At 43.4% G+C, this 12177-nt stretch overlaps 1 protein-coding gene across 3 annotated transcripts in view; it reads left to right on the top strand.

The window, feature by feature from the left end:
• COL14A1 (collagen type XIV alpha 1 chain) overlaps positions 1-12177 on the top strand; it is a 218803-nt gene that overhangs the window by 142504 nt on the left and 64122 nt on the right. For all 3 annotated transcript variants that reach the window (XM_075549323.1, XM_075549322.1, XM_075549324.1), the window contains exons 35-36: positions 4521-4598; positions 6072-6158. In XM_075549323.1, coding sequence (XP_075405438.1) covers positions 4521-4598; positions 6072-6158 — 165 coding nt within the window. The remainder of the gene's footprint in view (positions 1-4520; positions 4599-6071; positions 6159-12177) is intronic.

Here is a 12177-nt window from a genome sequence, read left to right as displayed (position 1 = left end):
TCTTACAGTGAGCAGCCTGTAGTGTAAGCCAGTACACCAGCAGGCCTCCTCATCAGTGCCCATAACTACCACTGTACGGATTTTGTAGGTGAGGAAGCTGACCCTCCAAGACGTGAAGGACCTGCTCAGAACATTTCCCTTTCTGAGTCAATGAGTCTGGATTTCCACCCAGCGAGTCTCCCTTTGTAGACCCAACCTCTGCCCCTGGAGATCGTCTCGCTGCCGCCATTCATGAAATGAGCAGGAACATTAACTTAGAGATGTTTCAAAGGGTTATCATTTTGTTGGATGGTTGCTCTGTACATGTTTTGAAAGGTGTTTAACCGATCCATCGGGGTGGGGGGAGGGCAGCAAGCTGCACATGTATTTCCTCAACGGGTACACGGATGTGCCTAGGAAGCATGGCGCCTTGACTCACACATCTGCTTTTACAAGCCACGGGGGTTTCTTTCTCTTTTTGTTTATTGGCCTTGCAAAACGAGGCTGGGATTGCCATTGGCTGCAAGCCAAGCTTCTTCAAGGCTACAACTCTGATTTCAGTCTCTTTACTTCAGACAGCACAGATTCTTTGGTGACACTGCATGGGCATTTTCCTTTCTTTTCCATTGTTTAGCTTCATTTATTTTGTTGTTGATAAGAATATGCATAGCAACACACACCAATTTAACAGTGTCTCCATGCAAAATTTAGAGACACGGCTTCCATTCTTCAAGTGTCTCACCTCCTTTTCTGAGTTGTTCTCCCGCATTAACAGACACCCGTCAGCCCCTGGGGTCCTTTCAAATCAGTTACTGTTGTCAGTTTTAGTCCGTGCAGACAGTTCTTAAAAGAGCATACTATTCAAGGTAGACCTTTTTCTTTCTTTTTTTAAAACTAAGCTACACTGTGTTTGGTTTTAAGAAGGCTGCAGGGACCATTTTGGCTTACAGTTTAAAGATTACCATAAGCTAATGGTTCCAGGGGGTGATCCCTCCTCCATGGATCCAGAAGTCTGGATTCCATGAGAATTTGAAATTCTGATCTGCATCTCTCCCCTTTTGAGCAGGATTCTTCTAAGGCAGTGGTTCTCAACCTTCCTAACGCCACGACCCTTTAATCAGTTCCTCATGTGGTGACTCCCAACTATAAGATTGTTTTCATTGAATCTCATCTTTCCCATATATATAAAAATTTTTTCATTGCTACTTCATAATTGTAATTTTGTTACTGTTGTGACTATATGAATCGGGCCACCCCTGTGAAAGGGTTGTTCGACCCTCAGAGGGGTCATGACCCACAGGTTGAGAACCGCTGTTCTAAGGAATCTTTGATCCAAATGTTTGGAAGGGGCAGGCAGGTGCCATCCTGCCCAGGTTTTATGGTGAAGCTAGCAGTTGTTCATGGAAGCAAACCAGCCACACATTTCTGCCCGAGTCTCCTCCTCATCTGCTCTTCCTGGTGAGTGAAAAGTCACTGTCAGGCCTTGGATCACTACCTGCAAACCTTATGAGCCTAGGCACTATGTGAAGAACTAGCAGGTAGAACAGAAGCAATGGACCTGTTACCAGAGCAGTTAACTGGACCATAAAACTGTGATCCTTTTAAAAAAATGTTAAAGCAGTTTAAGATATACAGAGAAATTCTTTAAATACAGAGAGTTCCCGTAAACTTCACCATACCCAATTTCTCCTGTTGTTATCTTACAATATATGGTGGATTTGTCCAAATTGATAGACCAATACTAATACTTTATTATTACTTAGACTCTACATTTTGCATTAGGGTTAAATCTTTGTCTTTGTTAGCTAAATGTATAATATCATGTATCTACCATCACAATACCACGAAGACTACTTTTACTCCATGCCTGTGTTCCATGGATTTATCCCTCCCACCTTCCCCTTGAATTCTTTCTAAAGTCTTTCCTTTTCCAGAATCTCATTTTGTTGGCTGTATGAAGTATGTGGTTTTTACCAGACTGTATTGTATGCATTTTAATTTTTATGTATAAATTTTTAATAAGTTATTTGGTAGTGCCACTACTCAGGCATTCCCATTTCCATTCAGGGGACCCTTTAGGTTGACAAGGGAGAGGTCCTATTCCTTAAGATGAAAGAAAGACTCCATTTCTATAAATAGCATTATGGAGAACAGTTGCAGACTTAAAAATAATATGACCTCCTCAATTTTCCCAGCTTTGAAACTAGTGGCACGCTTAATATCTGAAAATAATAGAACATTATTAAATATAATATGATAGTGTAATGTATTTTAAAGAAATAAAACATTATAAGAAATGTAATATTAAATATAATATAAAAATGATTCCGTTGTTAGTCCTTAATAAATGGTACAGTTATATAAGGTCCATATGTTCTGTGGAGTAGGATGTTAGGTGATTTGGGTGGTGTGTGAACATGGCGTTGTACACTGCTGGTTTCCGGATCACAAATGAGTCCCATTTTTAATTCTGTCTTTAAATTGAATTTTTATGTATGCTAGCCAGTTAGGTATATATTTTTAATCTAACATCAATTATAGGAGATAGTTAACCATTCTACAAATGCAAAATATCAAGGAACCACGCCAGATATACTAAAACATCGTTAGCATAATAATACAACAATAATGGTTTGAAGCTCTTTGCAAAGGATCGCCTGATTTTTATTATGCCCCACTGTATGTAACTCAAAATATTAATATAATAGAGTCTGTGATTGGAGCCATGGACACCTTGGCAATGGGATATTCTGCGGTGCATGCTTGTATAACGATGTTTGTCTGTATTTCAAACAGCACAATGAGTGATTGCCAACATATATGAGTGGAGCACGATTGTCTAAATATTTATAGTACGACTGATGGCTTAAATAAAAACATCATTTAGCACAGCTGCTCTCAATCCCATATGTGACTCTGACATAACATTTAATGCTACTGTATATTATACAATATACAATAGTAGCTCCTGGGTCCGTCTCCCAAAGTAGGGTAGGTTCCTTGATGACAGGGGTCAGGTTTTGTTTATTCTTGTGTTCTGGAAATCTGCATACGATCTGTCTTGCATTGCGCACCAAAGAAAAAAAAATGCCGAGTGCAGGAATAAATGGATGATGTTGGAATTAATTCAATAAGCCTCAATGTGTACTTCATATCCATCCCTGAGGATCCCAGACGCAGAGATGAATCCGTGATTTCCTGTCCTATGAAGAGGTCACGCGCTAGGAGGAGATGCTATAAATAATCACACTGTATGGCGGGAGATGTGCTAGAGAAGAGCTGTCTGGAGGGGCCGTGTGATGAGGGGGGCATTTAGGATAACAGATAGTGCAGGGCTCCTTCACCAGAGGCGCTCAGCTGACTCGCCAGAGGGCGAGCTGTGAGAAGTACAGGACTCTCTCTCGAGCAGAGCTGCTCAGCAGGTGGATCGCAAATGTAGTGCGGGTAGATCACATGGCATTAAAAAAAACAGACGTAAGCCTATCATCAATCCTGTTACTTAACTGACATACAGCGCAGCCAATCGGATGCAAGCTTAGGTGTCAAACGCATGCGCAAACAACTGCTCTAAGTGCAGCAAAACTGACGAGCTAAGTTACCGCCAATTTTTAGACTTGGTTATTTTCTCTTAAACGTAAGAAAGGATATTAAAATGAGTGGGGGGTGGTGGGGCTGGACCAAGTAAGAAGACCAAAACGCATCACTTTCATACGGAATGGGAGATTTTGGCACTACAAGCCGACATTCAGCTGAAGTCCAGAGGCATGAACAGTTCTGGAACTTACTCGCAGAGGGAAAGTACCCAAACATGAGAAAATGTGCTAACTCCTTGACTGCATGGGCTCTACTGATTTATGCGAGCCAGCCTTTCCCCACATAAAGATCATTAAGTCCAAGTACCGCTCCACCATGCCTGATGATCATTTGGAAGTGTGCTTGAGGTTGGCTGTCAGCAGCTACCGTCAGGACTGTGCATCCCTGGCTCATTCCATTCAGGACAAGTCATCAGAGTAAACTCGGGCAATGACAGAAAATGTGCATCGTTCATTGTGTTGTGTTGGACTCATGCAGTTATGCAAGGTACTTAAACATACATTGTACATATAAAGAATCCTCAATGCATTTATGAATAAATTTAATAAATAAAAATAGGTGTATGCTTTGCATTGTTGTAGTTGGTAAAGATCATTTTTTACTTGGTCATTTTATAAGTAGCTTGCAGGCTGCAAACGTGTGAGCCCCCCTGCTCTGGATGGTGATGGAGCAATTAGAGACAAATATTGCATTCTAGTGTGTTTGAGGGGCAAAATTACCTTGGTATTGTTGAATTTATTTTTAATTTACTTATTAAAATTGCAAAGTTATTGATAGTGTATTTACATAATATATAGGTGGGCTTCATAAAGTTCATGAAAAAATGGAATTAAGGGATAATGGCATTTTCCCATGAACTTCTTGAAGCCCCTCATATAATCTGAAGTTGTTAATCACAAACATACCTATGTACTTTTATTGACTGTTGATTTTCTTTTTAAATACAGTTCCAGTTACAGATGTTCGATATTGTTTGTTCCACATTATGGGCCAATAAAGACAAATGCTGTGAACTCCCAGGCCTGGTAAGAATGCTTTCATGATTTTTTCTGTTCTTTTTAGAAATTATTTAAAATTGTATTACATCTTCTCTGAAGATGGAAAGGCATTTCTCCACACTCATGTCGTAGATGGTTTATTGTGATGAGAGTTAGAATTAGAAAGAGGTTAAGAAAGAGGCATGCCAGGACCACCATATATGCTCATGTGCTATCCACCCATTCCGCGAGCCACTGCTCGGTTCACAAATTCCATAGTGTCTCAGAAATTTTCTTATGGTGCAATCTAGGCCAAAGGAAATAGCTTTCATTTCCATCTTTGAATTAGTTCCGGACACTGAAGAAGTGTTGATGTTAACAAATTTAGTGGCTGTATAAAAAAGTAAGATACACAAACTGGAAGAAAATGTATCTGTTGTTTTTATTCTTAACAACAACAATTGTCTACTAACAGGATGTATGTCCATATTGGCCACGGGACCAGAATAAACAAAACCTAGCTCACTGCTATCGAGTCAATGCAGACTCACAGTGACCCTATAGGACAGGGTAGAAATGCTCTCTGACCTTCCCCGACGTCTTTCTCCCAGGGAGCAGCTGGCAACTGACCCTTCAGATTGCAGCCCTGTGCATAAGCGCTCCTTGGGCACTGCATAGTCCCTTCGCTTGGGCAGCCCGCCGCCCCTGCTCCCTGTTCCACACTGACTTTTCCCATGGGCGTGCTTTTTATCACAGCAACTGCCGCAAGCCACTTCTCCATGAATGCCGGCGTTGAAATCTTGTTAGAACTGTCAGTTACCTTGAGCCTGTGGTTCAAGTGAAGTCCAATGAATGCTGATTATTGCTGCATTACCCTTAAACTTTTTAAACATCCCACCGTGCCTGGAGCACCCGAGGCTTGCTGGCCACATGGTTTTGAATTGCAAGGATAGAGTATATAATCTATGCAATGCTACTAGAAAACCATTTCCTCTTTTTATTAATACCCATGTAATTAATGAATCATATATATAATATATACACACATACACATACATACATACATACAGGAATAATAATTCATATTTTAAGATCCTTAGGAGCTGGTGAAAGGAACCCTAGTGGTGTGTAGTGGGTAACATGTTAGTCATTGGGCTACTAACTCAAAGATCAGCAGTTCGAATCCTCCAGCCACTGTGAAGAAGAAAGACGAGGATTTCTGCTGCCATAAAGATTTACAGCCCTAGAAACCCACAGGGTCCCTTCTACACTGTCCCATAGGGTCACTATTACTTGGATATGGCTCAATGACAGTGAGTTTCTGTGTTTTTTTCTTTCTATGAGAACAAATAAACAGAACTGGATGGCGCTGTGTTTTGTAGTTTGTGACTCCTAGGTAACATCCATTTTTCCTATGCTGAAAAGATTTATTATTATGGAAAAATATGCCCTGCCTTTTTAATCTTCAATAAGAGTTGTCTAGACTGCCTTATTAACAGTTGTTCTCATTCCCCTCCTCAGAGAGATGAAGAGACCTGCCCAGAACTTCCACATTCCTGCTCCTGCTCGGAAGGCAGCACCAAGGCTCTGGGACCAGCAGGCCCACCAGTAAGTCTTGCCGAGTTTGGGCTTCCTAGGTTTTTAAATACTCTATGAATAATCAGACATTCATAATCACACATCCATTAATATTGGGCACTGAACTTAAGGCCTTGCCTGTGGGTTACTTAGTTGTATACATATGCTCTTTAAAGTGATAAAAAGCAAAGATATCCGTTTGAGATCCAAGGGGAGCCCCACTCACGTCATGGTATTTTCCATTGCTTGCCTCCCTCCCGTGCCTGTGGGAGCTGGACAGTGACAAAGGAGACGTCAGAGGAATTGATGCGTGTGGATTACGGTGTTGGCAAAAGACTATTGAAAAGTCCGTGAACCACCAGAAGAATGAACAATTCTGTCTTGGAAGAAAGATAGCCAGAATGCCCTTTAGCAATGCGGGTAATGAGACTTCCTCTCACCTACTTTATCAGGAGAGACTAGTCCCTGGCGAAGGGCATGTTGCCGTGGGAAGTCGCAGGGCAGGGGAAGGGCAAGACGGATGGACACAGTAGCTGCGGCCTGGGTCAGACACAAACCAGTGGTGAGGACGGCATTCTGGTGTCCACAAGGCCACTCAGTGTGAGTCAGAACGCACTGGACAGGGCCCAACAACCAAACCAACAATATGTTTTTGTCTCTTGGGAGCTTGTGGTCAAGATGGCAGCCAGGGCTTCCATCACTTACAAAGGGAGAGGGTTGGTGAAGGAGAGGAAGAGCCTGGACAGGGCAGGAGAGATACACTTACCCATCATACCACACTGCTGGTCAGAGATACACTCACCCATCATACACACTGCTGGTCAGAGATACACTTACCCATCATACCACACTGCTGGTCAGAGATACACTTACCCATCATACCACACTGCTGGTCAGAGATACACTTACCCATCATACCACACTGCTGGTCAGAGATACACTTACCCATCATACACACTGCTGGTCAGAGATACACTCACCCATCATACACACTGCTGGTCAGAGATACACTTACCCATCATACCACACTGCTGGTCAGAGATACACTTACCCATAATACACACTGCTGGTCAGAGATACACTCACCCATCATACCACACTGCTGGTCAGAGATACACTCACCCATCATACCACACTGCTGATCATGTCCATGAAGATCAGGGATCGCAGCCTTCAGTACGGATCACGACTCCGTGTAAAGCAGACCAGAACCCTTCATGATGGATCACGACTCTGTGTAAAGCAGACTGAACCAACAGGTAACATGATAAATGGAGAAAAGGTTGAAATTGTCAAGGATTGTGTCTTGCTTGGACTCACAATCAACGCTCAAGGAAGCTGCAGCCAAGAGATCAAATGATGCATTTTCTTAGGTAAATGTGCTGCACAAGTCCTCTCAGGCGTATTGAAAAGCAAGGATGCTGTTACTTTCAGAACTAACATACGCCTGACCCAAGCTACGGTATTATCCATTGCCCCATATGCACGTGAAAGTTGGACACTGAAGAAGAAAGACCGAAAAAGAATTGATGCATTTGAATTATGGTGCTGGGGAAGACTATCGAAAGCAGAATGGTTGGCTAAAAGGACAAACCAATCTGTCTTGGAGGAAGGATGGCCAGCGTGCTCCTTAGAGGCAAGGGTGGCGAGACTTTGTGTGACCTCTTTTGGATATATTGCCAGGAGAGACTGGTCCCTGGAGAAGGATGTGCTTGGTAAAGTGGAGGGGCAGTGAGAAAGAAGAGGCCCCTCAATTAGATGGGTCATCACAGTGGCTGTGAAAGAAGAGGCCCCTCAGTTAGATGGGTCATCACAGTGGCTGTAGCAGTGGACTTAGGCAGAGGAGAACTTGAAGGATGGTGCAGGACCGTGCAGTGCTTCATTCCGTGCGCACTGGGTTGCGGTGGGTCAGAGCCATCTCCATGGCACCAAACTACAACCTCTCCCATCTCAATAGAGTCACAGCCTTCTCTTTAATGGCAGCTGTTTATTTCCAGTCTAAATGCCTTGACCATTGGCCCTGTGCTTGTTCCTGGAAGATTTCCGTCCCGCTCCTTTGCCCATTCTGAAGCAGCATTTCCATGGTGAAGGGAGGGATTTGCGTTCACCAGAAGAAATACTCTACCTGAGCCCAAGTCGTCATCGTTGCTACGAGTTTGAAATTCCTGTAGGAAAGAGGGAAGGAGAGAGGATTATAATGACAAAATAATTTTTGTAATCTGTTTAATGGCTCATTTTATTGTATGTCTACCCGGTGGAAGGGGATGATAAGCGTTTCTTCAGAGAGGTGTGCTGAAGAAGAGCCACAGTGGATACATGGGCAAGTCAAGACTGGCTCCAATGTAGCTCACACAAGTAGACAGGTCCCGGAATCACCTTGAACCTTTGACTTCTGCATAAATAACACCCACTTTTTAACATTGGATCATTTTATTGGGGGCTCTTACAGCTCTTATAACAATCCATAAAACAGTTATATCAAGCACATTTGTGCATATGTTGCCAACATCATTCATTTCCACAACTCTACTTGAGCCCTTGGTATCGGCTCCTCATTTTCTTCCCCTCCCATCCTCATGAACCCTTGATAATTTAAAACTTATTTTTATTTTCATATTTTACACCATCCACTGTCCCCTTTCAGCCACGTTTCTATTGTTTGACCCCCTGTGGGGTGGGTGATAAGTCGATCATTGTGATCAGTTCCCCCTGTCACCTCCTTCTCCCCCACCTTCCCCCTACCCTCATGGTATTGCTGTTCTCATTGTTCCTGAGGGGTTTACCTGTCCTGGATTCCGTGTGTTGAGGGCTCTTGTCTCTACCAGTGTACATGCTCTGGTCTAGCCGGATTTGTAAGGTAGACCTGGGATCATGATAGTGGGTGGCGGGGGAGAAGGGACATTAATGAACTAGAGAAATGCTGTGTATGTCATCAGTACTATACTGACCCCTGGCTGGCTCGTCCCTTTCTTGTGACCCTTCTGTGAGGGGATGTCCAATTATCTACAGCTGGGTTTTGGCTCTCAACTCTGAGCCTTCCCCACCGCCGCCTTCCCCCATTCGTATAGATATGATTGTTTGGTTTTGGTCTCCTGATGCCTGATACCTGATCCTGTCGTCACCTCATGATCACAGGCTGGTGTAGCCCCCACCTATTTAAGTGGATGGAGCCCTGGGGACGTTGCAGGTCTACATTGGACTGCTAACCCAAAGTTCAGTAGTTCAAAACCATCAGCCGCTCCACGGGACAAAGAGGAGGCTTTCCATTCTTGTAAATAATTGCAGTCTTAGAAACCCGCAGGGGCAGTTCTACCCTGTCCTGTAGAGTCACTGTAAGTCAGCATTGACTCGAGGGCAGGGCGACTTTACTGGTATTATGAGGAAAACATGAGGTAAGATGTAAGATGTGCTTAGTGCACTGTAAAACCTTAGCCAGATGGAAGGTGTTGTGTGTGGTTTAACCTGGGAATTGGAATCAAGGATGTATGTTCCACAGTGCACTGGCCACTGTTCCTGTCAGGCCGCAGGCGAGTACAGAGCAGTGTTCCCCAGCACGGTGTCTTGAAGTTCCGCTGCTCTCAAACCCCTGGTGTTATGTTGAGTGAGCATCTCCAGCATGTCAGCGTGAGAGCCCGTGGTGATCAGACACACTTCGGGGCGAGACGTACGTGATGCTTTTCCTTTGGCATATTCCGGGTCTACTGTTAAGTGCCTGAAGTTTATAGGTCACTCATACACATGCATCATACATACACATAGTCACAGTGAAACTTGGGTGTATTTGGAGGAAGAAGTCCTCAAGCGAGTGGGCAGTAGTAATTCATGCCTGCTTCTATGTCCTTAAATAAAAATCAAATGCCCCTTCTTTATGCCCACCCCCCATGTTTTCCATCTGGCTCAAGTGTGGACAGGATGGTGCTCAGTCAGCTTCCACCAGCGGGGTCCCAATGGGAAGGAGTATGCTCCCCAGATCATAGGAGGACCAGCTACTAACTAATGTTCCTTAGGGGAAGATATTTTCTAATCCTTTGTGGAATTATGGCAGTTCAGTCTCTTCTTTCAGAAGCATCAAAAAGATATATTTTTTAGGAAAAATAAAAATCATGCCAGAGAAAGTTGTGTGTGAAGAAAGAGCAAGTAGGAACTGGACATCCCCTTACAGAAGGGTCATGGGGAGGAGATGAGCCAGTCAGGGTGCAGTGTAGCAATGATGAAACATACAACTTTCCTCTAGTTCTTTAAGGCTTCTTCCCTGCACCAAGCCCCCGCTCCACTATCATGATCCTAAGTCTACCTTACACATCCAGCTAGACCAGAGGATGTACACTGGTACATATAGGAACTAGAAATACAGGGAATCCAGGACAGATGAACCCCTCTGGACCAGTGGTGAGAGTGGCGATACCGGGAGGGAGGAGGGAAGGTGGGGTAGAAATGGGGAACCAATTACAAGGATCGACATATAACCCCTCACAGGGAATGGACAACAGAAAAGTGGGTGAAGGGAGACATTGGACAGTTTAAGACATAATAATAATAATAATTTACAAATTATCAAGGGTTCATGAGGGAATGGTGAGGGAGGGAGAAAATGAGGAGCTGATATCAAGGGCTCAAGTCGAAAGCAAATGTTTTGAGAATGATAATGACAACCTATGTACAATGTGTTTGACACAATGGATGGATGGATGGATGGATGGTGATAAGAATTGTACGAGCCCTCAATAACATGATTACAAAAAAGAAAGACAGAGCCAGTGGGTAGGAAAGTGTAAACCAGCAATCGATGCACCACATGGAAAGGTAACGGTGAACATGCCAGTCAGAGCTCAAAGTTGCCTGGACAAACCGTGCAACCACTCTGTGGGCGAACGACCGAGCTGCCCAGTGCTGTGAAGAGTTAGTGTCAGAAGCCCAAGATTGGACCGCTGCACCTCGGGATGGACCAGTTTGGTTTCAAGTCATAGCTCAGGCGAGGCATCTGGGTCCTCCTCTTCAAACCATTGCCATTGAGGGGCTGTGACTCTCAGAGGCACTACCCCATGGGGCTTCCGAGGCTGGCACATTTGCCGAAGCAGACTGCTGTATCTTTTCCCATGGCGAGGCTGGTGGATTTGAACTGCTGGCCTTTTAGCTAACAGCCAAACGCTTAAAGACTGTGCCACTGGGTAACCCTCCTACCTACCAGCCGGTATTTTTGTCACAACCTCACCCCCCTCCTTTTTCAGAATGTATGTTTCAAAGCTTCTGAACTTTGAAGAATGGCTCACATTTTAACCATTCCTTCCCAGATCATAGGTCCAAGTTCATATTTCCTTGCTTTTTCTTTGCTCCAGTTTCACGAGTTTCCCAGGGAGCCTCTTTGTCTCCTTCCATCCTCCTGGAAGCAGTCTTAGTGCTTGTGTCTATGACTCCAGTTCCTTCTTCATTCATCTCAAGATTAATTAAGATCCCATTCTTAGTTACAATGACGTTTATTTTATTTTAATAAGTGTTTGTGGCTGGAGGGCTTTCAAATCTGCAACGTTGCTGGAACAAGTCATTAATATTTATATTTGACAGTAAGCATCAAGCTTTCCAAAGAGAAAAGTACAGCGGAGGAGAGAAAGAGAAGCTTGGAGTTCTTACCTGAAGGCAGAAGGCATGTAAAATAAGGGGAACTCGTTGAAATCTTCCATGATTTAAATAACCCATTTATGACATAGTATTCCCAACAATGTACAAGAAAGCCTGAACAATGATAGACCTTAGTTATGTTCAGGAATTCACTAAGCAGAATTACATGCCACTCAAGAGGAGAGCATGGTGAAAGAAATATATATGTTTTCCCATGTGTGTTCTTTCTTATTCAAAAGATGGATTTTGTGTGTGTGTGTACAAAAATTTGTTGGATTCTTGTGCTCACGGATGAGAGTTAGGAATAAGGCAGAAAGTAAGCTACAGGTATAAAAAGTTATTCCTCACTATTATTCATAATGTTTATGGTGTGATTACCTGTGAGACAAATCATGACACTAGAGCAAAATAGTCAATTAAAAAAATAATGATT

This window comes from Tenrec ecaudatus, chromosome 5 (genome assembly GCF_050624435.1).
Source record: "Tenrec ecaudatus isolate mTenEca1 chromosome 5, mTenEca1.hap1, whole genome shotgun sequence".
NCBI lineage: Eukaryota > Metazoa > Chordata > Mammalia > Afrosoricida > Tenrecidae > Tenrec > Tenrec ecaudatus.
The sequence above is the reverse complement of the archived record's forward strand: the minus strand, read 5'-3'. Positions and strand labels throughout refer to the sequence as shown.